Here is a 26,401-nt window from a genome sequence, read left to right on the forward strand (position 1 = left end):
AGTGTCAATGAAAAAACACAGTACACAGGTTTTTAAAGTAATTTATTAGGCAGCTCCGGGGTCTTCTTCCGACTTTGGGGTCTTCTTCCGACTCCGGGGGTCTTCTTCCGACTCCGGGGGTCTCTTCGGCATTTTCCTCCAGTGTCCGGATCTTCTGCCGGCTCCTCCGCTATCTTCTTCCGCTCTTTTGCTAGCGGTGGCCTGGACTTCTGCCTTCTTCCCTCTTCTCTTCTTCCGATGTTGACACGACGCTCTCTCCAGCTGGAATGCTCTCTGAGCGCTCCGCAATGGTCTTATATAGGCAGTGACCGCTCCCCCTTATGAGGTCACAGTCCCGGAGCATGCTGGGACTGTGCCGTCATAAGGGGGCGTGGTCAACATCACCCGGTGACCACGCCCTGTTAGCATGCCCAGGGACAGTGACGTTATAAGGGGGTGGGGTCAATGCCTATATAAGTCCATTGTGGAGCGCTCAGAGAGCATTCCAGCTGGAGAGAGCGTCATGTCAACATCGGAAGAAGAGAAGAGGGAAGAAGGCAGAAGTCCGGGCCACTGCTAGCAAAAGAGCGGAAGATGATAGCGGAGGAGCCGGCAGAAGATCCGGACACTGGGAGAAGACACCGGAGAGACCCCCGAAGTCGGGAGAAGACCCCCGAAGTCGGAAGAAGACCCCAGGAGCTGTCTAATAAATTACTTTAAAAACCTGTGTAGTGTGTTTTTTTATTGACACTTTTTCCCTAGGTGAATGGGTAGGGATACCATGTACCCCATACTCATTCACATAGGGTGGGGGGCTGGGATCTGGGGGCCCTCTTATTAAAGGGGGCTCCCAGATTCCGATAAGCCCCCCGTCCGCAGACCCCGACAACCAATGGCCAGGGTTGTCGGGAAGAGGCCCTTGTCCTCATCAACATGGGGACAAGGTGCTTTGAGGTAGGCCCCAAAGCACCCACCCCCCCCATGTTGAGGGCATGCGGCCTGGTACGGTTCAGGAGGGGGGGGGGGGGCGCTCGCTCATCCCCAACCCCATTCCTGACCGACCGGGCTGCGTGCTCGGATAAGGGTCTGGTATGAATTTTGGGGGGACCCCCACGCCGTTTTTTTTGGCGTAGGGGGTTCCCCTTAAGGTCCATACCAGACCCAAGGGCCTGGTATGCTCTTGGAGGGGGAATCTAATTAGGGAGGGCTATCTCTATGTGGAGAAGTTTAGGCACCAACTCTAAGCAATCAAACAGTGTTACGCTATGTGGACTACCCTTATTTTTGTTCCATGAAAACACACCATGTGGCTGCCCGACCGGAAATTCCATTAAAACGGGAGCCAGTGGAGATCTTTCTTCCTTCCCTGCGGGTGGATTACCCTGAATCATACTGCTGGAAGCTGGAAGAACACAGGCATCTTGGGACCAACATTTATGCTGGCACCCCTGCAGGGGTAGGGCACTCCGGTGACTGTATTCACATAGGGGGACTATTGCTACATCCCTGCATCTTCTATTGCACAAAGAGGATTTCAAATATACTGGATGGAACATTATGTCACCTCTATGAACTTTTCTACTAGATTAACACATTATACACATTTTAATTAATACACAGCAGGCTTATGAAATTTTATTATTGCTGTTTTTATTGCACATTTTGAATTGCACATTTACACATATCTTTGCACTTGTCACTTTAATTCATATGAGTATCATTAGCACATGTCACTTTATTTTAATTTATTCGTATACGGTTTGTGGGTTCCCCTACTCACACCTTTGGTTACAGTGATTATATAAGTATATCGGTTTACATTTTTTGCACAATATTAGCATTTGTCACTTTATACTTATGATAAGAGAATTTATTGCACTAGGACACTCTTATTATTAATTTTCTTTGTACAGGTTGAGCATCTGTCACCTATATGTTTGGGTATAGTGATTGAATTCCTACCATATGTATATTGTTTACAGCCATCTTTGCACAGAGACAGCACTGGTCATTTTAAAAAAAATTTGAAGATTGCACTGATACACCTTTATTACCTGTCTACACAGACATAACACCTGCCACTCTGATCATTGGATTGATACACTTTTCTCAAACAGCGCCATCCCCTATTTTTACATTTTTTATCTGCAATTTTCTGGTTTCACTTTAGTGTTTCCTGTCTATAGGGGGGCAGCGGTTTCTTAATATCCTGTAGCGCGGTTCTTTTTTTGGAATAATTATCTTGGAGGGGGAACCCATTCCGGTTTTTTATTTAAAATTTGGCGCAGAGTTCCCCCTCAAGATCATCTGAGCACAAGTCGCATGCCGAAGTCGGATCATGCGAGACGGCGATCCAACTTTGATCTGACTTCAGTGATAGTCAATGGGCTGAAGTAGGATCAAAGTCGGACCAAAGTAGTACAGGGAGCATTTCTAAAGTCAGAACGACTTGTATCGGACCAGTTAGGACGGCTCTTATAGGGAAACATTGAATTTCACACGTCATGCGTCAAGTGAGGCCCGGAATGAAAGGACTGCAAGGAGGGATAGTGTAGGGCCGGGCATGACAGTGTGTCTAAGGGAGACACATATGGGGTTAATGTGGAAAGGAGTAATGGGAGTGGCAAGAAAGGGGAAGGTAAGAAAGAAGTTTTTGCCAAAGGGGAGTGGTTATATTTATAGAGGGGGCGGTGCAAAGGGTCAGTGTGAAGATGAACTTACAGGAGGAGGCAGTTTTTCTCACTGCTCCTCCATGATGGCAGAGATTGAAGCAATACCAGAGTGGCTGCAGAGACAGGCGCAGAGCTCATGGAGGACGAGGCAGACGGATCCCCGTCAGGTGAGGTGTCCCATCGCGAAGGTCACGGCCTCCAGCGTGCTTTTCACCAGGGCCTGCATCTAGACCCATTCGCCTCCCCAGAAGCCCGACAGAGGAGCGATCGCTTCCCCTGGCAAAACAGCATCAGCCACAGCTTTCAGCAGGCCCTGGGTGGTTCACACGCCGCCTGCCTAATCCGGTGGGTGGGGCCACGGGCCAACATGGCGCCGGTTCCCCGCACGGACATCGTGGGTCAGGAAGCAGGGCGGCATCCCCATCCGCACACAGCGATCAGAGAGGGGAGATGATGAGGGACGGAGAGTTGAGCAGAGACACGGAGGTGGTGGAGCGGGAGATCGGGAAGTCGGTGAGGGGGCGGAGCCTACTGGGACAGCGCTCAGTGGGACAAGATGGCGGAGGAAGAACAACACATGACAGCCAGGGCATCGCCAGGTCAGGTCAGTGACGCCGGTCTGGAGAAGGAGGAATTTCAGGGGTGAAGCGGGCCCCACAACTGCCAAGCACCACGGCCTTAGGGATCTCATCTCCCGGGGGGCTTGCTATGCCACCCATCCTGGAACAGGACGAGAGGTCAGAAGGGAAAGCATCAGGGGAGGAGGAACCACTAGTACCAGCGATGGAGAGCAACGCGGCGGCTGTTGGGGGAGCTCCTGGTCAGCCCGGTAAGTCAGTGGTTAATTTGTCTTTGTCTGATGCATTGCAGGATGTGTTAGGGGTGGTAGCTGCGGGTACGGTTAGGCCAGCAGTTCCTTTGATACAGTCAGGGGGGGACACGCTGGGCCAGCAGGGGGCAGGGCACAGGCCGGTACGCAGCTGACGGATTTATTGGAGGGCCTGCGGGCGTTGTTAGGTAGATTTCAGGCAGTGGTTGGAGGAACTGGGGGATCTGGGGTGGAGATGCCCCCGGCAGCTCCGATACCCGTGCAGTCAGGGGTAGGAGTGGTCAACGAGAACGTAGGGGAAAAAGGGGATACGGAGAAGGCAGAGAGGACCAATATGGTCAGGACTGTGGACGCGGCAAAAGTGCGAGGTATACCTCTACTTCGAGGGCCTGCTGGGAGCTCATCTAAAACAGGAAGTCCGGGATAAGATTTACAAGGGCGAGTATGTGGAGAATTTTCGCTACTGCCATTGGAAATAATTAACTTGGACAGGGTGAAACCTGATGATTCCAAGAAGGAGAACGAGGAAAGAAAGAGGTACAGGCTTATACCGTGTACATTTGTTAACTGGCTGCAAGCGTTTGCCATTATGGTGAGCGTTATTGGTGAGAAGAACCCCGAGCATTGCTCGGCTTTGTTCTGTTACATGGACGCTATAGGAGAGGCACATAGGGTGTACGGTGGTACTGCTTGGCTCAGATACGACGAGCAGTTCAGACAGCGCAGAGCAGTCCGCCCGTCTCTGCATTGGGATCATAAAGATATTAGCCTCTGGATGAGGCTTATGTCTTCAGCGAGGGCCCCGCCTCAGTTTTTTCAGGGGGAGGCCGGGGGTACACATTGCTCAGGACTGCCGGCCGGAAAGAAGTGGGGAGTATGCTGGCAGTGCAATGAGGGCTCCTGTAAATTTGGAGCAGCATACAAGTTCAAGCACGAGTGCTCTGGGTGAGGGGGAGCCCATACATTGTCCAGGTGTTTTAAGAGAGGGAAGCATGCCGGCGACTCTGCTCAAAAGAGGGACGACGCCGGTGAGGGTGGAAAGGATACTTCCTTTTCTAAGTAAGTATCCAGACAGGGAAGCGGCAAAGTTATTGGCTTCGGGGTTTCAGGACGGTTTTAAGATCCCGTGTTCGTTGGCGATGGTTCTGCCAAAGGCAAGGAATCTGACATCTGCTTTACAGCATCCGGGGGTGGTGGAGGACAAATAGGGAAGAGAAATGGCCATGGGGCGCATGGGGGGGCCCTTTGCCAACCCTGGCAGGATTTGGTGGTGTCACCATTGGGGGTGGTGCCCAAGAAGGAACCGAACAAGTTCCGCTTGATACACCACTTATCTTTTCCAAAAGCCATGTTCGCGGCTTTCAGCTCGTTTTTGGAGTGGGTGATTAGGGAGGTTTCCGGCTTAGGTTCAGTCATACATTATTTGGATGACTTTTTGTGTATAGGCCCCCCTGCTTCCTCTGTGTGTGCGATTCTACTTTCCACGTTGCAGCACATCGCAGGCAGGTTTGGTATACCATTGGCTGCAGAAAGAACGGAAGGCCCAACGGCTGAACTTAGCTTTTGGGGATAGTAATAGACTCAATGGCGATGGAGTGCCGCTTGCCCAGAGGTAAGTTGGAGGACTTGCAGAAGGAAATTCGGGAAATCCACGGACTGCGGAAAGTTCAGCTGAGGATTCTGCAGTCGTTGCTGGGTAAGTTGAATTTTGCTTGCAGGATCATCCCCATGGGGCAGGTTTTGCCGACGGCTGTCGGCAGCCACCGCGGGGGTAAAGGCCCCGACTCACTTTATTCGCCTGACCGGGGAACACAGGGAGGATTTAAAGGTGTGGTATGAGTTTTTAGCCTCATACAATGGCAGGGCGGTGTGGATGTCTGGCCCGGTGAGTAATTTCGATGTAGAGCTGGTTACAGATGCTGCAGGCTCCACGGGCTATGGTGCATTTTTCTAAGGGCAGTGGAGCGTGGAACCCTGGCCGCAGTCTTGGGAGAGGGCGGAGTTCCTTAAGAATTTAGTGCGACTGGAACTTTTTCAGTGGTGCTGGCTTTGGAACTGTGGGGGGAGGCATGCCAGATTCTAAAGTTGAGAATAAATTGTGACAACATGGGAGTAGTGCAGGTGGTCAATCGCATGTCTGCGTCACCACAACCAGTTATACGGCTTTTGCGGAAACTGGTGTTGAGGTGTTTGAGATTAAATATTTTATTTATACGGTGCACATCCCGGGTGTCGACAATTCGCTAGCTGACACCTTGTCTCGATTTCAATGGGACAAGTTCAGGGAGCTGGCTCCGGGTGCACAAAAGGAAGGAGTTCCTTGCCCGGACTGGATTTGGGAGCTGCCCTTGGAGTCACCGCGGGATGGATTCGGCAGTCTAAGTGAGTCCACTTGGTCAGCCTACGCGAAGGTATGGAAAGAATGGTCAGAGTTGGTACAGGAGGCAGGGGCTGGGAAAATGGGGTCTGACGGGCGGTTACTGGTATTGTATTTTGTAGCTAGGAACATTGAAAAATGTTTTTCGGTCTCTTCCATCGATAAAAAAATGGCGGGCTTATCGTTTCATTTCAAATTAATGGGAGGAGAGGACTGGAAAAAAGATTTTGGGTGAAGCAGGCCATAAAGGGTTATCAAACACAGCATATGTGGAAGGATGTGAGACGGCCTGTCACTTTTGCGAACCTGGGGTCCGTATGTGCGATGTTGGGTTCAATATGTAAATCACGGTATGAAGCGTTGCTGTTTACAGCGGTGTTCTCGCTAGCATTTTTGGGGTTTTTCGGACAGGGGAGTTGGTCAGCCCAGCGAAGTGTTTGGCAGTGGGTCTGTTGGGAGCAAGATGTGCAGGTGGAGGTGGATAGAGTGTGTTTGCGGCTGCGCAGGTCAAAAACTGATCACCAGGGTAAGGGTGTGGATGTGTTGCTGTTCGCATTACCTGGGTCTAGGGTGTGCAGATGGGGCAGGGCCATTCCTGAGGCATGAGGATGGGTACTACTTGTCAAAGTTTCAGTTCATATCAATTTTTAGGAAATGTCGTAAAGCAGCTGGGTTGGACGGGGCAGGGTACGCTTCACACTCCTTCCGCATAGGGGCGGCTACAGAAGCTGCCAGATGTGGGTTGGATGAGGCGGCTGTGCGCAGAATTGGAAGATGGGATTTGAGGAGATTTCGGTCTTATATTAGGCCTCATTTGGCCATGGAATAGATATATAAAAAAAAAAAAAAAAACTATCTTGGATGTTTACAGGAAAAGGAGGGTGCATGTGGGATTCGCATGTTGTGATATGGTTGTGTTAAGTTGACAGGTGTGTTGCTGCCTTTATGTTATTGGTTTGTCGTTTCAGATGGAGGTTCAGTACGCCTTGTCTGGATCATAGGGCACTCCTAGGTGTGTTGGGGGGCCAGGAGAGGAGACGTAAGACCGGATGGCAGGCAATTGGGTATTTTCCAGGAGGGAGGCTTATCGGAGATGGTTGGGGATACCCGGGATGAGGTGGGGTAGAGTGATGGTGGAGGTGGAGAGGTACGTAAGGCTGGATAGACCACCTGACGTGTTGGTGATACATGAGGAATGATTTGGGGATCCGGACAGTCAGGGACCTGATCGCGGATATTAAATCCGATTTCACGCACTTACGCACTAAATTCCCGGGTACCCCTTTTTGCTGTGGTCTGACATTGGGCTAGATCTGTGGTGAGCATCAGTAAGACTCATATCAACAAAGTAGTGGGTAGGTTCGTGGCACAGAATGGGGCTATTGTGATTAGGCACAGAGAGCTTGGAAAAAATGTGGGGCTCTACTTGAGGAGTGATGGAGTTCGTCTCTCTGAAGTGGGGATTGACTTATGGCTATGGGTTTACAAGAAGGGATAGAACGGGCCCTGAGGGTGTGGAGGTGCCCTCAAGGGTAAGGTTGTCACCCTTTCGGGCTGTGGCGGTGTTCTTCTGGTGGTCTTTGACGGTGGCAGTAAACGGAGGGATCAAAAAGGGGTGGGGGGCTCATCGTTTGTATGTGCCCCTCCGGGGTATTCCTGAACGGTGGATGGAATACTGGAATGGTTGCACTGTGGGAAGGGGTTGTCTCCGAGCGGTCACAGCTGGAGGCCTATCAGTTTGGAAAAGGTCCCACAGTGCATTGGTGTGGTGTGTGGTTATACGTGGTTAAAAGGTGGGTCACCATCAGAGACCATCAGACTGGGGTTAACAGGTTATGTTATTGTTTATTATATTTATATATACAGTATATATATAGTGGTTTGGAGTTATTTAGTTGGTTTGTTTTAATAAAATAGGCTGTTATGGCCATTTTACTCCATAAAATATAAGTGTGGTCTCATTATTTGAGGTGGGTAAGGTATGGGTTGGAGTATAAGTGGGTAACAGCGATAAGAATGAAGGGGACATTTAGACTACACTGGTCAAGTGAGGCCCGGAATGAAAGGACTGCAAGGAGGGATAGTGTAGGGCCGGGCATGACAGTGTGTCTAAGGGAGACACATATGGGGTTAATGTGGAAAGGAGTAATGGGAGTGGCAAGAAAGGGGAAGGTAAGAAAGAAGTTTTTGCCAAAGGGGAGTGGTTATATTTATAGAGGGGGCGGTGCAAAGGGTCAGTGTGAAGATGAACTTACAGGAGGAGGCAGTTTTTCCCACCCTCCCACCCTAGATATATGTGTGCAATGTGTCCGTGTGTACTTGCTGCTCTGTTTTTAATTTATTGCAGGAAAAGGAAGAAGGTCGTCATGACAGCGGATAGGTGCCCTTCAGGGCTATGGCGGTGTTCTTCTGGTGGTCTTTGACGGTGGCAGTAAACGGAGGGATCAAAAAGGGGTGGGGGGCTCATCGTTTGTATGTGCCCCTCCGGGGTATTCCTGAACGGTGGATGGAATACTGGAATGGTTGCACTGTGGGAAGGGGTTGTCTCCGAGCGGTCACAGCTGGAGGCCTATCAGTTTGGAAAAGGTCCCACAGTGCATTGGTGTGGTGTGTGGTTATACGTGGTTAAAAGGTGGGTCACCATCAGAGACCATCAGACTGGGGTTAACAGGTTATGTTATTGTTTATTATATTTATATATACAGTATATATATAGTGGTTTGGAGTTATTTAGTTGGTTTGTTTTAATAAAATAGGCTGTTATGGCCATTTTACTCCATAAAATATAAGTGTGGTCTCATTATTTGAGGTGGGTAAGGTATGGGTTGGAGTATAAGTGGGTAACAGCGATAAGAATGAAGGGGACATTTAGACTACACTGGTCATGAGCTCCCAATGTCGGAGCGTTTGTCGGACCAGTGTGAACCCAGCCTTATTGTCAAAGCTTAATTGAACAAGCTGAAGTTAAAAGCTGATTGGTTACTATGCACAGCTGCACCAGATTCTGTGGGCACCAGTTCTAGTAAATCTCCCTGTTAGTGCCAACATGTGGCCAGGGTTGTCTTTAACGCAGGCCTAGATAGTGCAGCTGCCCCGGGCCCAATCATTGTTTTTAGGCCTAAAAGCAGCTGCCCCTTGAGCCTGCACTGCCTGCAAATAGTTGACAAGTGGATTCGGGAAGGCCCAATAAAATGTTTGCCCGGGGTCCAATCAATATTAAAGATGGCCCTGCATGTGGCAAAAGACAGAGATGAAATCAGCACATACATACATATCCACAAGGGGAAAAGATACAAAGTATAGAAGGGTGAACAGCACCAACAGGTAAAAAATAGTAATCTCTGCACATAACCAGATGTGTTGCCTAAAGCTTCTTTCACACTGGGGCGGTGGGTGCCTCGGCGGCAAAACGCCGCTATTTTTAGCAGCGATTTACCGTCAAATTTGCAGCGCTATTCGGCCACTAGCAGGGCACTTTTACCCCCCGCTAGCGGCCGGAAAAGGGTTAAAACCACCGCAAAGCGCTGCTGCAGCAGCAGAGCTATGCCGGTGGTATAGTCGCGCTGCCCCATTGATTTCAATGGGCAGGAGCGGTGAAGGAGCGGTATACACCGCTCCTTCCCCGCTCCAAAGATGCTGCTAGCAGGACTTTTTTTACAGTCCTGCCAGCGCACCGCTCCAGTGTGAAAGCCCTCGGGGCTTTCACATTGGAGAGACAGCAGCGGCTCTTTCTGGGCACTTTGCAGGAGCTATTTTTAGCGTTATAGCGCCTGCAAAGCGCCCCAGTGTGAAAGGGGCCTAAAAACCTACCAAAACACTCAATATACTATACAAGGGGGTTACAGCAACAAAAAAAGAGGACGTTACCTTGTATTATACCGTATTTATCGGCGTATAACACGCACCTCAATTTAGGAGGGAATTTTAAGGAAAAAAAACTTTAAGTGCCGGTTCACACAGGGGCGGCACGACTTGCAGGTCGCCTCAGCGAGGCGACCTGCAAACGACTTCGGAGGCGACTTGCAAAACGACTTCTGTATAGAAGTCTATGCAAGTCGCCCCAAGTCGCCCCCAAAGTAGTACAGGAACCTTTTTCTAAGTCGGAGCGACTTGCGTCGCTCCTATTAGAACGGTTCCGTAGCACAGAACGGGAGGCGACTTGTCAGGCGACTAGGTCGCCTGACAAGTCGCCCCTATGTGAACCGGCACTTAGGAGGGAAGTTGAAGGGAAAAAAACTTACATTTAAATGCCCATCATTGCAGCCTTCTCAGTGCAGCCTTGCCCCAGTGCAGCCATGTCAGTGCAGCCTTGCCAGTGCAGCCTTGCCAGTGCAGCCATGTCAGTGCAGCCTTGCTAGTGCAGCCATGTCAGTGCAGCCATGTCAGTGCAGCCTTGCTAGTGCAGCCATGTCAGTGCAGCCATGTCAGTGCAGCCTTGCTAGTGCAGCCATGTCAGTGCAGCCATGTCAGTGCAGCCTTCCCCAGTGTCCAGTCCAGCCTTGCCCCAGTCCAGCCTTGCTGAAGCCTGTGAGCTTCAAAATCGCCGACCGTGATTTGAAAATGGCGCCGCCGGCGCCGAAATACACAGAGCCGGTCCTCGGCTCTTCTCGGCGGCTCTCGTTTACTTTCGGTTCCACTCAGACGGTGAGCGGAGCTATCCGAAACTAGCCGAGTATACTCGGCTAGGTTCGGGCGGCGCTCGAGGACCGGCACTGTGTATTTCGGCGCCGGCGGCGCCATTTTCAAATCGCGGTCAGCGATTTTTTAATTCTGACAGGTCAGGATCGCAGGGGATCGGCGTATAACACGCACCCGCGATTTCCCCCTGATTTTAAGGGGAAAAAAGTGCGTGTTATACGCTGATAAATACGGTATATACACTCACCAGCCACTTTATTAAGTACACCTACATCAGACAATCACATGGCAGCAACTCAATGCGTTTAGGCATCTAGACGTGGTGAAGACGACTTGTTGAGGTTCAAACTAAGCATCAAAATAGAGAAGAAAGGGGATTTAAGTGACTTTGAACATGACATGGTTGTTGGTGCCAGACGGACTGGTCTGAGTATTTAAAAAACTGCTGATCTACTGGGAATTTCTTAGCAAATATATTGTTTTGATAAACATTTGTGCAAATATTGCAGGGCTTAAAAATCAGTAGCACCTTCTTTTTATTCTGCAGGTCATGTGAATTTAGCAGGAATTTTGCTGTGTTTGTATCTGCTAATGTTTTTAGTGTATTTTTAGTAAAAATATTGTTTTGATAAACATTTGCGCAAATATCATGGGGGGCTTAAAAATCAGTAGCACCTTATTTTTATTATATTGGTCATTCAGAAAAGATATGGTTTGGGGGGTCTTTTACATACTCTAAAAGCTGTGTGGGATAAATAAAAAGGCAATGGAAAAATTGCAAAAACGGTCCAGCCAGCTAAGTTTAAAAGTGGAGCATGGGGCCTGGCAGCGATAATGCTCTGGGCAATCCTGATAAGGACTTCCTGTCACCATTGTTTACACACAAGACCTTAGGTCTTTAAGAATGTGCAGTAATCAGCAACTTGCCTACTACAATTATGACACCATTCAAAAAGGAAACTGTAACCTGCAAGTCATCATGAGGGTGTAAAAAGCTCTTAGAAGTCAGCTGGAGTAAATTCAAAATGCTAGTCTCACCGCCAATGTTAACCCCTTAACTACTTCCCATCCAGGCCAATTCTGACATTTCTCTCCTACATGTAAAAGTCATAATTTTTTTGCTAGAATCTCACATAGAACCCCCATACATTATATATGTTTTTTTTTTTTAGCAAAGACCCTAGAGAATACAATGGCAGTCGTTGCAACTTTTTATCTTATTATACGGTATTTGCGCAGCAATTTTTCAAACACCTTTTTTTGGGGGAAAAAAAACAGCTTAATGCTTTAAAAAAAAAAAAAAACATTAAAGTTAGCCCAATTTTTTTACATAATGTGAAAGATGAAGTTATGCCAAATTTTGGTACTTAAAAATCCCCATAGACGACACTTTAAAATTTTTACTGGTTACATGTTTTGAGTTACAGATGAGTTCTAGGGCTAGAATTGTTGCTCTCACTAACGTTTGAGGCGATACCTCACATGTGTGGTTTGAACACCATTTTCATATGTGGGCAGGACTTACGTATGTGTTCGCTTCTGCATGCGAGCACACGGGGACAGGGGAGCTTTCATTTTTTTTTTTATTGTTAATTTTACTTTGCTTTTTTTAGTTGACACTTTATTTACTATTACAAGGAATGTAAACATCCCTTGTAATAGGAATATGACATGATCGGTCCTCTTTGAGATATGTTGTCAATAAGACCCCACATTTCACCTCTAGGCTGGGAAGCCTGAAATAAAAAAAATAAAATAAAACGATCGGCTTCCCAGCCGAGGCAGCGCCATTTGTTTGAATGCAGAGGATGGGCTTGACGTCATAACATCGAGCCCGGCCTCCGAACGATCATAGAGACTACAGAGACCATCTAGTCCACCGGAAATCTCTAAGGTTACTATCCAGGGCCGGCGGATCCGTTCTCCGACTCACCGATGGAATTGGTGAGTCGGTAGAAGCACCAGAGGGCGGCCGCCCATAAGAAGGATTAAGCGATGGAACAGCCGCTATGATCATTCTTATGGTGTAGGCAATTGCCGGCTGAAAAAGCCGATACCTGAATGATGTCTGTAGCTGCAGGCATCATTCAGATATACCCCCACAAAGTCAAGGACGTCGTATGACGTACCTTGGGTGGGAAGAGGTTTTAAGGACCGCCCCATGCAGATATACTGCTGCAGGGTGGTCCTTCTGCACATAGAGGTACGTGATTTCGTGCACAGGGTCTGGGGCGCGTGCCACCAGTGACCTGTTTCCGCTGTGATTGGAAAAAGCGGGAGCCAATCAGCGGGTCCGGCGGATGCGATGTCCGATGGGACCTGATGATCGCTCTCTGGCGAAGCAGAACTGCGGTCTGCCTATGTAAACAAGGTAGACCGTCGTTCTGTGAGAGAGGAAGATGGAGATCTTGTGTTTCTGCTGAGCAGAAACATGGATCACTGTCTTTCTCCAGTCACAGCATTCTTCCCACAATTAGAAAGCACTCCCTAGGGACACACTTAACCCTTTGAGCGCCCCTGATGTTAACCCATTCCCTGCCAGTGTCATTAGTACAGCGACAGTGCATATTATTTAGCACTGATCACTGTATTAATATCACATGTCTCCAAAAAGTGTCAAAAGTGTCAGTTAGGTGTCCAATTTGTCCGCAGCAAAGTCACAGTCCTGCTAATAATCTCTGATCGCGACCATTACTAGTAAACAATAAATAAAGATTTTAGAAAAATATCCCATAGTTTGTAGACGCTATAACTTTTGTTCAAACCAATCAATATACGCTTAATGGGATTTATTTTACCAATATATGTAGCAGAGTACATATTGGCCTAAATTGATGAAGAAATTCATTTTTTTTTTACATTTTTTTATTGGATATGTTTTATAGCATAAGGTAAAAAATATTGTTTTTTTTTTTTCAAAATTGTCGGGCTTTTTTTTGTTTATAGCACAAAAAATAAAAACCACAGAGGTGATCAAATACCACCAACAAATGGCAAATTCCTTTGCTCTATTCTAAAGAAAAAAACATCCGGCTCCACAGGAGAGAAAAGGGTTAAGGCCCCTTTCACACGGGCACCATCAGTTTAGCCACATTAAAAACGTATCAGTTCTTATCCGTTGCTTCATCCGTCTTCCGTTCCGTTAATATACGTTTTCATCCATTAATGTACACGTTTACATCCGTTTTTTCATCCGTTTTTGTATCCGTTTTCATCCGTTTACAGCAGTTTCTTTGCATTTAAGGAAATTACCCAGAAAGCATTGCTCCACCCATCCTACATTGCCATGCGTGAACAATTTGCCGACTACTTTCTATCTCCATCAGGAGAAGTTTCATGGCAGTACCAATATATATACAGTCAGGTCCATAAATATTGGGACATCGACAAAATTCTAGTGTTTTTGGCTCTGTACACCACCACAATGGATTTGAAATGAAACGAACAAGATGTGCTTTAACTGCAGACTTTCAGCTTTAAATTGAGGGTATTTACATCCAAATTAGGTGAATGGTGTGGGAATTACAACAGTTTGTATATGTGCCTCCCACTTTTTAAGGGACCAAAAGTAATGGGACAGATTAACAATCATCCATCAAACTTTCACTTTTTAATACTTGGTTGCAAATCCTTTGTAGTCAATTACAGCCTGAAGTCTGGAACGCATAGACCTCACCAGACGCTGGGTTTCATCCCTGGTGATGCTCTGCCAGGCCTCTACTGCAACTGTCTTCAGTTCCTGCTTGTTCTTGGGACATTTTCCCTTCAGTTTTGTCTTCAGCAAGTGAAATACATGCTCAATCGGATTCAGGTCAGGTGATTGACTTGGCCATTGCATAACATTCCACTTCTTTCCCTTAAAAAAACTCTTTGGTTGCTTTCGCAGTATGCTTCGGGTCATTGTCCATCTGTACTGTGAAGCACCGTCCAATGAGTTCTGAAGCATTTTGCTGAATATGAGCAGATAATATTGTCCGAAACACTTCAGAAATCATCCTGCTGCTTTTGTTAGCAGTCACATCATCAATAAATACAAGAGAACTAGTTCCATTGGCAGCCATACACTACCACCACCATGCTTCACTGATGAGGTGATATGCTTAGGATCAAGAGCGGTTCCTTTCCTTCTCCATACTCTTCTCTTCCCATCACTCTGGTATAAGTTGATCTTGGTCTCATCTGTCCATAGGATGTTGTTCCAGAACTGTGAAGGCTTTTTTAGATTTTGTTTGGCAAACTCTAATCTGGCCTTCCTGTTTTTGAGGCTCACCAATGGTTTACATCTTGTGGTGAACCCTCTGTATTCACTCTGGTGAAGTCTTCTCTTGATTGTTGACTTTGACACACATACACCTACCTCCTGGAGAGAGTTCTTGATCTGGCCAACTGTAGTGAAGGGTGTTTACTTCACCAGGGAAAGAATTCTTCGGTCATCCACCACAGTTGTTTTCCATGGTCTTCCGGGTCTTTTGGTGTTGCTAAGCTCACCGGTGCGTTCTTTTTAAGGATGTTCCAAACAGTTGATTTGGCCACACCTAATGTTTTTGCTATCTCTCTGATGGGTTTGTTTTGTTTTTTTAGCCTAATGATGGCTTGCTTCACTGATAGTGACAGCTCTTTGGATCTCATATTGAGTTGACAGCAACAGATTCCAAATGCAAATAGCACAATTGAAATGAACTCTGGACCTTTTATCTGCTCCTTGTAAATGGGATAATGAGGGAATAACACACACCTGGCCATGGAACAGCTGAGCAGCCAATTGTCCCATTACTTTTGGTCCCTTAAAAAGTGGGAGGCACATATAGAAACTTTTGTAATTCCTACACCGTTCACCTGATTTGGATGTAAATACCCTCAAATTAAAGCACATCTTGTTCGCTTCATTTCAAATCCATTGTGGATGTGTATAGAGCCAAAAAGATTAGAATTGTGTCAATGTCCCAATATTTATGGACCTGACTGTATATAAATAATGCAGTGCAAATTTAAATTTATTAATTCATTAATTTGGGTATTTCATTGTGTTTTGATAGCATAAAAAGACACAAAAGCACATGATATGTTCAAAACAGTTTTAGTTTTATTATTCTGCATAACCCTTTTAAAATAAAGGTTTTTTCACTTTGTTTTTTTATTTGTCAAAGTATGAACTATGAATTATTTCTTCAAAATGGTTCTTAACTGATCGGACGTTGACGGACATTGTCAGTTAATATCCGTTTTAATGGATCTGGACGTAGCCTTGTTACATAGTTACATAGTTACATAGTAGGTGAGGTTGAAAAAAGACACAAGTCCATCAAGTCCAACCTATGTGTGTGATTATGTGTCAGTATTACCTTACATATCCCTGTATGTTGCGGTCATTCAGGTGATTATCTAATAGTTTCTTGAAGCTATCAATGCTCCCCGCTGAGACCACCGCCTGTGGAAGGGAATTCCACATCCTTACCGCTCTTACAGTAAAGAACCCTCTACGTAGTTTAAGGTTAAACCTCTTTTCTTCTAATTGTAATGATTGGCCCCGAGTCTTATTAAACTCTCTTCTGCGAAAAAGTTTTATCCCTATTGTGGGGTCACAAGTACAGTATTTGTAAATTGAAATCATATCCCCTCTCAAGCGTCTCTTCTCCAGAGAGAATAAGTTCAACGCTCGCAACCTTTCCTCATAACTAAGATCCTCCAGACGCTTTATTAGCTTTGTTGCCCTTCTTTGTACTCGCTCCATTTCCAGTACATCCTTCCTGAGGACTGGTGCCCAGAACTGGACAGCATACTCCAGGTGCGGCCGGACCAGAGTCTTGTAGAGTGGGAGAATTATCGTTTTATCTCTGGAGTTGATCCCCCTTTTAATACATGCCAATATTCTGTTTGCTTTATTAGCAGCAGCAGCTTGGCATTGCATGCCATTGCTGAGCCTATCATCTACTAGGACCCCCAGGTCCTTTTCCATCCTAGATTCCCCCAGAGGTTCTCCCCCCAGTGTATAGATTGCATTCATATTTTTGCCACCCAAATACATTATTTTACATTTTTCTACATTGAACCTCATTTGCCATGTAGTCGCCCACCCCATTAATTTGTTCAGGTCTTTTTGCAAGGTTTCCACATCCTGCGGAGAAGTTATTGCCCTACTTAGCTTAGTATCGTCTGCAAATACAGAGATTGAACTGTTTATCCCATCCTCCAGATCGTTTATAAACAAATTAAATAGGATTGGTCCCAGCACAGAACCCTGGGGAACCCCACTACCCACCCCTGACCATTCTGAGTACTCCCCATTTATCACCACCCTCTGAACACGCCCTTGTAGCCAGTTTTCAATCCAGGTACTCACCCTATGGTCCATGCCAACGGACCCTATTTTGTACAGTAAACGTTTATGGGGAACTGTGTCAAATGCTTTTGCAAAATCCAGATACACCACGTCTGCGGGCCTTCCTTTATCTAGATGGCAACTCACCTCCTCATAGAAGGTTAATAGATTGGTTTGGCAAGAACGATTCTTCATGAATCCATGCTGATTACTGCTAATGATATCGTTCTTATTACTAAAATCTTGTATATAGTCCCTTATCATCCCCTCCAAGATTTTACATACTATTGATGTTAGGCTAACTGGTCTGTAATTCCCAGGGATGTTTTTTGGGCCCTTTTTAAATATTGGTGCTACATTGGCTTTTCTCCAATCAGCTGGTACCATTCCAGTCAATAGACTGTCTGTAAAAATTAGGAACAACGGTCTGGCAATCACCTGACTGAGTTCCCTAAGTACCCTCGGATGCAAGCCATCTGGTCCCGGTGATTTATTAATATTAAGTTTCTCAAGTCTAATTTTAATTCCGTCCTCTGTTAACCATGGAGGTGCTTCCTGTGTTGTGTCATGAGGATAAACACTGCAGTTTTGGTTACTGAAGCCCCCCGATTCACTCGGGAAGACTGAGGAGAAGAATAAATTCAATACCTTTGCCATCTCCCCATCCTTTGTAACCAGATGTCCTTCCTCGTTCTTTATGGGGCCAATATGGTCTGTCCTCCCTTTTTTACTGTTTACATACTTAAAGAATTTCTTGGGATTTTTTTTGCTCTCCTCCGCTATGTGTCTTTTATGTTCTATCTTAGCTGTCCTAATTGCACCCTTACATTTCTTATTGCATTCTTTATAAAGTCTGAATGCTGAGGATGATCCCTCAACCTTGTATTTTTTGAAGGCCTTCTCCTTTGCTTTTATATGCATTTTTACATTGGAGTTAAGCCATCCAGGATTTTTGTTCGCTCTTTTAAATTTATTACCCAATGGGATACATTGGCTAATGCCCTTATTTAATATGCTCTTAAAGCAAACCCAGCTCTCCTCCGTATTCTTTGTTCCTAATATTTTATCCCAATTTATGCCTTTTAGCAAGGTTTGTAGTTTAGGGAAGTTGGCTCTTTTCAAATTCAGTGTCTTTGTATTCCCTTTATGTTTCCTATTTGTGTGATTTATGCTGAAACTAATTGACCTGTGATCGCTGTTACCTAAATTGCCCCATATTTCCACATCTGTGATCAGGTCTGTATTGTTGGTAATCAGTAGATCCAGTAATGTTTTATTTCTAGTTGGTGCGTCTACCATCTGACCCATAAAATTGTCCTGCAAGACATTAAGTGTCAGAGAGGTTACCTGGTTGGGCGCCGGTGCGCGCCGGGGCGCATTGGCGTTCGTGTTCCTGTGCGTGCTGGGGCGCGTGTCCCTGTGGGCATCGGCGCGCCTGGGCTGACCGGCCGTGGCGTGCGGGGTGGCGTCTGGGCGTTTGTGCGTACGCGCGTCCGCGTTAGCGCGCGTCCGCCTGTGGGCGCTTCCTTTGTCGTGCACGGTGGTGTGGGCGTGCATGCTGGTGTCGGGGGCGCGCTCGGGCGCGCGCGGGCGCGCGGCGCGCCTTGGCGAATCGGCGCGCGCACGTGCGCTGCGTTTTGGCGCCAATCGGCCTATTTGAAGCCTGCCTCTGCACTGAACTGGTGCTGCCTGATCAAACAGCTCTGTGTCTTGTCCCGTGATCATCCTGTGTTCCTGTATCTCCGTAGTGTTTTCCCGTTGTGACCCGGCTACCTTTGGACCTTCCTTGACTGCTGCCTGAACCCGACCCCGGCTTGTCTGACTTCGCTTCTGCCTTCTCCCTTGTACCGTTGCCGCCAGCACGTTGCCGACCTCTGCCTGTGTGTGACCAAGTCTGATTAACTCCTGCTCAGCATCTGCTCCATCAAGTCTCAAGCTCTACCGGTTGCTTGCCAGACCACTGTGCTCCAGGACTTTACTTCAGGCTCTCATACCACTCCGCACTCGCGGGCCTCCTGTCTGCTCTACCAGGGGCCCCGAATCGGACACGTAAGGGAGCCTACCCTCTGCCCACGTGGACTCATCTGTCTGGTAAGTGTGGAACCTAACAGTATCAGGCAGCCATGACTGAGTCCGGGCAGGGGGCCTCCCCCATGGATGAACTATGCAGGCATCTAGCGGGCCTTACTCAAGCCGTTAAAAGCCTACAGGAAGGCTACACCAGATTGGAAGGACAGGTTCAGGCCCTCTCAGCCTCTCCTCCTGGGGCAGTTCCTGCCAACCCTGCTTCAGCACCCGCTGTAGTGATGCTCCCTCCAGAGCCCAGGGTGCCTACACCCGAAAAATTCTCCGGAGAACGCAGTAAGTTCCGAGCGTTTCGCAACGCATGCGAGCTCTACTTCGCTTTGCAGCCCCGAACATTCTCCCTGGAAGTTACTAAAGTGGGGTTCGTCATATCCCTGTTGACCGGAGAACCTCAAACCTGGGCCCACCGCTTATTGGAGCAAAAGGCCCAATCTCTTGATTCCCTAGATGCCTTCTTCCTAGCTATGGCTCAGTTGTATGAGGACCCCCAGCTAACAGCCACGGCAGAGGCCGCTTTACATGCCCTTCAACAAGGTCGCAGAGCTGCTGAAGACTACGCCGTGGAGTTTAGGCGTTGGAGCTCGGATACGGATTGGAATGACGCAGCCTTGCGTCACCAATATCGGCTGGGGTTGTCAGATCCTCTAAAGGACGAATTGGCACGAGTGGGAATACCTCAGACACTGGAAGAGTTAATTAATCTGTCCATCCAGATCGACCGCCGTCTCAGGGAGAGACGCTCTGAGAGGTCTGTCAGTCACCCACGCCTTACCTGGATGTTGCCCAGGGCCCCTAGCGCCTCAAACCAAGCTCCACTGGTCTCTTCTACCCCTGGCCCGGAGGCCCCGGAGCCCATGCAGTTGGGATTGCTCCGTCCCTCTCTGACTTCTGAGGAGGAGACACGTAGGCGCACACTCAATCTATGCCTGTACTGTGGGGAGTCTGGTCATTTTGCAAGAGCATGCCCAAACAAAAGACGTAAGTGTCTGCCGTCTTCTTCATTGTGTGCACCTGTCCTACCTAGTGCTGGTAACCATTTAACTTTCTCCATTGTATTACAGTTACCTGGAAGGAGCATCCCAGTACCGGTCATCATTGACTCCGGAGCTTGTAGTGGTTTCATTGACCGGACCTTCGTCGAAACCCATCATATTCCCACTCAGACTAAAGCTCAAGGACTGGCAGTTTTTCTAGCGGATGGCTCCACCCTCCGCTCCGGACCCGTCACTCAAGAAACGGTTCCTCTGTTGGCCACCATTGGCCCGGAACACCAGGAACTTTTACGCCTAGATGTCATTTCCTCTCCTCTCTTCCCAGTCATCCTAGGAATACCTTGGCTACAGGCCCACAATCCCAGTATCAACTGGTCCACAGGCAAGATTCAGTTTTCCTCGGAATATTGCAGACAACACTGCTTACGGGGGACCCCATTAACTTCCTCCCAATGCCTGCGCATAGACTCTGAAGCCAAGCCCTGCCAAGATCTTCCCGAACCTTACCGGGATTTCCTGGATGTGTTTAGCAAAAAAGGAGCAGAAACCCTTCCAGTACATAGACCCTATGATTGCCCAATAGAACTCTTACCAGGCACCGAAGTCCCCTTTGGAAGGATCTTCCCTCTAACTGAGCAGGAGTTGGGCACCCTGAAAACTTATATAGACGAGAACCTAAAGAAAGGGTTCATCCGTCCTTCCACGTCTCCAGCTGGGGCAGGTATCTTCTTCGTGGAAAAGAAGGATCACTCCTTACGTCCTTGTATTGACTATCGGGAGCTCAATAAAATTACTATTAAAAACAGATACCCGCTACCCCTGGTTCCCGAGCTATTTCAGAGATTGGGATCGGCTACCGTCTTTACCAAGCTAGACCTCCGTGGAGCCTATAACTTGATCCGCATAAGAGAAGGAGACGAGTGGAAGACGGCCTTTCGTACTCGATTTGGACATTACGAATATCTTGTCATGCCTTTTGGTCTGTGCAATGCACCGGCAACGTTCCAGCATTTCATCAACGATGTCTTCCATGACTTACTGGATTTATATGTCATCGTTTACTTGGACGATATCTTGGTTTTCTCGGCCTCCCTGATGGAACATCGTAAGCATGTACAAAATGTACTCTCCCGGCTCAGACAACACGGACTGTACGCCAAACTGGAAAAATGTGAATTCGAGCTCCAATCTATCCAGTTCCTGGGCTTGATTATTTCCCCCGATGGCATCAAAATGGATCCACAGAAAGTATCCGCTATTCTGGATTGGCCTGCACCGACTGACAAAAAAGGAGTACAACGCTTTATTGGCTTTGCCAATTTCTATAGAAAATTTATTAAAGGATTTTCTTCAATTATAACTCCCATCACAGAGCTTACTAAACAAGGATGTCGTTTCCATTGGACCCCTGCGGCTCAAGAGGCCTTTGAAAAACTTAAGGCGCTGTTCACCTCAGCCACTATCCTCAAGCACCCCAACCCTGCCTTGCCTTTCGTCCTAGAGGTAGATGCGTCTGAGGTTGCAGTCGGAGCTGTACTTTCACAGAGACAGGGTGCCAAAGCACTTCTGTACCCTGTGGGATTCTTCTCACGCAAACTTTCTCCCTCCGAGAAAAACTACGACGTGGGTGATCGGGAGCTTTTAGCCATTAAAACGGCTCTGGAGGAATGGCGTTACCTTCTGGAAGGCGCAGCACACCCCATTTTGATCTACACAGACCATAAGAACTTGGAATATTTAAGGACAGCCAAGAGATTGAGACCCCGGCAGGCCAGATGGGCACTTTTTTTTTCCCGATTTATTTTTCATATTACGTTCAGACCCGGATCCAAGAATGTTAAACCTGATGCCCTCTCCCGGATGTTTCTCGATTCTGAAAGAACCGTGTCCCCAGATACCATCCTTCCCTCTGGAAATTTCTTAGTCCTTCAGGAGGATCTAATTTCCCGAATCAGACGCGCCTCTATGGGGATGTCTCCACCTGTTGAGTCCTGTACCAAGGATGGACTGTTCTGGTTCAAGAATAAGATTGTGGTCCCTGAGGAGTTAAAGGTACAGGTGTTAAGTTTATGTCATGACCACAAACTGGCTGGCCACTTCGGCACTCGGAAAACAATCGATCTCGTCCAACGCACCTTTTGGTGGCCGTGTCTTACTAAGGATTGCAAGGACTATGTGGAGTCCTGTAACACGTGTGCCAGAAACAAGACTAGCCGAACAAGAGCATGGGGCCTTTTGAGACCATTGCCAGTCCCTGAGAGACCTTGGACCATGATATCAATGGACTTTATTGTTGAGCTTCCACCATCAGAAGGTTTTTCGTCCATTTTCGTTGTGGTTGACAGGCTGTCTAAAATGGCCCACTTCCTCCCCATGAAGGGCACCCCTTCTGCCAAGGAGACCGCTTCCATCTTCATTAAGGAGATCGTCAGGCTGCATGGAGTCCCGACCAACATAGTCTCGGACAGGGGCGTCCAGTTCACCTCCAGATTCTGGAAGGCCCTTTGTGGCGCGCTTGAGATCGAGTTGTCTTTCTCTTCAGCTTACCACCCTCAGTCAAATGGGCAAACCGAGAGGACGAACCAGACTTTGGAGCAATACATCCGCTGTTTTTCTGCTTTTTCTCAGGATGACTGGGCCTCCCTGCTTCCCATCGCAGAATTCTCCTACAATAATTCTCTACATTCAGCTACGAACCAGTCTCCGTTTTTTGCCAATTACGGTTTCCACCCATCCTTCTTGCCCGGATCATTCCCCGAATGTCCTGTTCCTGCAGTATCCCAAACTTTGGACTTCTTCTCTAACAACAATAAATTGCTGCAGGAGATCATGACCAAGGCTCAGGAAGATTACAAAAAAATCTTTGACAGGAAGAGACGGGGGGAACTTGTCCTCGAACCCGGCAATTCTGTCTGGCTGTCTACCACTAATCTCAAGTTGGCCTGCCCATCCAAGAATCTGGGCCCCAAATATCTGGGTCCCTTCCGGATCAAGAGGAAAATCAACAATGTGGCCTACGAACTGGACCTTCCTAATTCTCTAAGGATACATCCAGTGTTCCACGTGTCTCTTCTGAAGCCAGTCACTCCTAACTTCTTTTCTGGTCGCAGTATTGGTCCACCCAAACCTATTGTGGTTAATGGCGAAGAGGAATTCGAAGTGGAAGCAATTCTAGATTGTAGAAGAAGGCACAATCAGGTGCAATATCTGGTAAAATGGAAGGGCTATGGACCCGAAGATAATTCGTGGGAGCCGGAAAGCAATTTACACGCCAGAGAACTCCTGCAGTCCTTTAAAACCTCTCATGCCTCGAAGATGGCCCAACTGGGCATCCGGAGTCTGCCCTTGAGGAGGGGGCACTGTCAGAGAGGTTACCTGGTTGGGCGCCGGTGCGCGCCGGGGCGCGTTGGCGTTCGTGTTCCTGTGCGTGCTGGGGCGCGTGTCCCTGTGGGCATCGGCGCGCCTGGGCTGACCGGCCGTGGCGTGCGGGGTGGCGTCCGGGCGTTTGTGCGTACGCGCGTTCGCGCTAGCGCGCGTCCGCGTTAGCGCGCGTCCGCCTGTGGGCGCTTCCTTTGTCGTGCACGGTGGTGTGGGCGTGCGTGCTGGTGTCGGGGGCGCGCCTTGGCGAATCGGCGCGCGCACGTGCGCGGCGTTTTGGCGCCAATCAGCCTATTTGAAGCCTGCCTCTGCACTGAACTGGTGCTGCCTGATCAAACAGCTCTGTGTCTTGTCCCGTGATCATCCTGTGTTCCTGTATCTCCGTAGTGTTTTCCCGTTGTGACCCGGCTACCTTTGGACCTTCCTTGACTGCTGCCTGAACCCGACCCCGGCTTGTCTGACTTCGCTTCTGCCTTCTCCCTTGTACCGTTGCCGCCAGCACGTTGCCGACCTCTGCCTGTGTGTGACCAAGTCTGATTAACTCCTGCTCAGCATCTGCTCCATCAAGTCTCAAGCTCTACCGGTTGCTTGCCAGACCACTGTGCTCCAGGACTTTACTTCAGGCTCTCATACCACTCCGCACTCGCGGGCCTCCTGTCTGCTCTACCAGGGGCCCCGAATCGGACACGTAAGGGAGCCTACCCTCTGCCCACGTGGACTCATCTGTCTGGTAAGTGTGGAACCTGACATTAAGGAACTGGCGAGCCTTAAATGAATGCGCGGTTCCCTCCGCCCAGTCTATGTCTGGATAATTAAAATCCCCCATTATGATAACACTTCCCATCCTTGCTGCTAATCCAATTTGTGATAGGAGATCCGTCTCCACTTCCTCCTTCAGGTTAGGGGGCCTATAGCATACTCCCAGTATTTTTTTCCCATTAGCTTCATCCCTTTGGAGCTCTACCCATAAGGATTCCACCTCCTCTCTAGCTCCCTCAGTGATGTCATCTCTCACATTCACTTGTACATTATTCTTGATATATAGGCATACCCCTCCCCCTTTTTTACCCTCTCTATCCTTGTGGTATAGGGTATACCCTTGAATGTTTGCCAGCCAATCATGAGAGCTGTTGAACCAGGTCTCTGAAATTCCCACAAAATCCAAATCCTCCTTGTACAACAGTATCTCTAGTTCACCCATCTTATCTGCCATGCTCCTGGCGTCTGGTATCATGGAATGTGAGGGGGCTTAATGCTAAGGTAAAACGTTCAATAATGTTTGATTACTTATCACGATGTAAACCGCATGTGATCCTTCTCCAGGAGACCCATCTCCAGGGCTCCAGAGTGATGGCCCTTAAAAGAGCTAAAATAGCATATGCCTTACACTCTAATTACTCCTCCTACACCCGTGGGACATCCATTCTTATTGCCAAATCGGCACCAATTTCCATTAAACGCATAAAATTAGATCCCAATGGCTGTTTTGTGATCCTGGTAGTGGAACTAATGGGTAAACCATACACTGTGACAAATGTTTATGTCCCACCGCCTTTCACAAAGAAATTCTTTGAGAAGGTGATGGGAACGATACTTGAAATTGCCGAAGGTCCTTTATTAATTGCAGGGGATTACAACACAGTCTTAGATAATTCTTTGGATAGATTTCGATGTGCTACACTACCCCCAACTCCTCTAGGATCCTTTCTGACCCAATTTGATTTAGTGGAGGCCTGGAGATGGAAACATGCGAATATAAAGGAATACTCATGTCAGTCTGACACTCATAATACTCTATCAAGAATTGACTTCTGGTCTCATCTGATCTACTCAGTCTTATAGCCAAAATCTAATATTTACCTAGGGCCCTATCTGACCATTCGCCTTTGATGGTAGACCTGGCCCTGAATACATCCTCCTCTTATCGGGTGTGGAGGCTGAGCTCATTATGGTTGGCAGACCAAGCTGTATTAGATCAAAGTATGGCAGACATGAAATCATACTGGGTAATCAACAAACGCAGCGCAGACGTCCCGGTGGTCTGGGATGCCTTCAAGGCCACTGCCCGTGGCTCTTTTGCAGCTGCCATCGGGGGGGCCCGCAAGGCGTCGCAGTCCAGGTTAGTGGACGCAGAGGGAGAACTTAGAATGGCGGAAACAGAATACTCTACACACCCCACTACTGACACACATGCTGTTTGGCGACATAAAGCTAGAAAACTAGAACTGGTACTCCTAGAACGTACACAGAAAAAGTTACTATACCAAAACCAACGTATATTTGAATTTGGGGATAAAAACAGCCACTTATTAGCTTACCTGGCCAGGCCTGAATATCAACCCTGTAACATTCCCAGAATAAAAACCCAAACGGGCGTGATGGTTGAGCAGAGTGAAGATATTATGAAGGAGTTTGTTGCCTTCTACTCCGCTCTGTATGCCACCAGAGCCCACTACACAATAATAGAATTGGATGATTATTTATCAGAGGTTTCACTTCCGAGATTGACGAGGAGTCAGGCTGATGAGCTTGATGCTCCGTTAACAACGGAAGAAATAGAGGAAGCAATACAATCTTTTGCCAGACACAAGACCCCGGGCCTTGATGGATTCCCTATCGAGTGGTATATGCAATTCCGGGATCTCTTAGTCCCACATCTACTGCGGATGTACAATTATGCCCTTAGAACAGGCCAGTTACCACCATCCATGTCAGAAGCATTGATAGTTTTAATTCCCAAGCCTCATAAAGATCACCTTTTATGCGAATCATATCGGCCAATCTCACTTATTAACACAGACGTTAAAATTCTGGCTAAAGTACTTGCCAGGCGCTTGAACGTAGTAATCACATCCATTATAGGGGCGGATCAAACGGGATTTATGCCTGGACGATCAACCTCTATAAACCTGCGTAGATTATATACTAACCTACAGACATCACATGACAGGACTGGTACTCGAGCGGTTTTGTCGTTAGATGCTCATAAGGCCTTCGACTCAGTCGAATGGCCATATCTGTTTGAGGTCTGGCCAAATTTGGATTTGGCAATGTCTTCATAAAATGGGTACAGCTCCTCTATTCCAAACCCATAACTAGATTAAGGGTTAATATGTCTGTATCGGACGCTTT

The 26,401-nt window shown here is 47.7% G+C and overlaps 1 protein-coding gene across 1 annotated transcript in view; it reads left to right on the plus strand.

The window, feature by feature from the left end:
- Positions 1–2,511: 2,511 nt before the first annotated feature.
- Positions 2,512–26,401, plus strand: part of LOC141139146 (C-type lectin domain family 2 member D-like) — an 84,920-nt gene continuing 61,030 nt past the window's right edge. Inside the window, exon 1 of the mRNA XM_073624988.1 lies at positions 2,512–2,818. Within this exon, the coding sequence (XP_073481089.1) occupies positions 2,543–2,818 (276 nt within the window). The 5' untranslated portion in view covers positions 2,512–2,542. The remainder of the gene's footprint in view (positions 2,819–26,401) is intronic.

The sequence above is a fragment of the Aquarana catesbeiana genome, linkage group LG04, assembly GCF_042186555.1.
Source record: "Aquarana catesbeiana isolate 2022-GZ linkage group LG04, ASM4218655v1, whole genome shotgun sequence".
Lineage (NCBI taxonomy): Eukaryota > Metazoa > Chordata > Amphibia > Anura > Ranidae > Aquarana > Aquarana catesbeiana.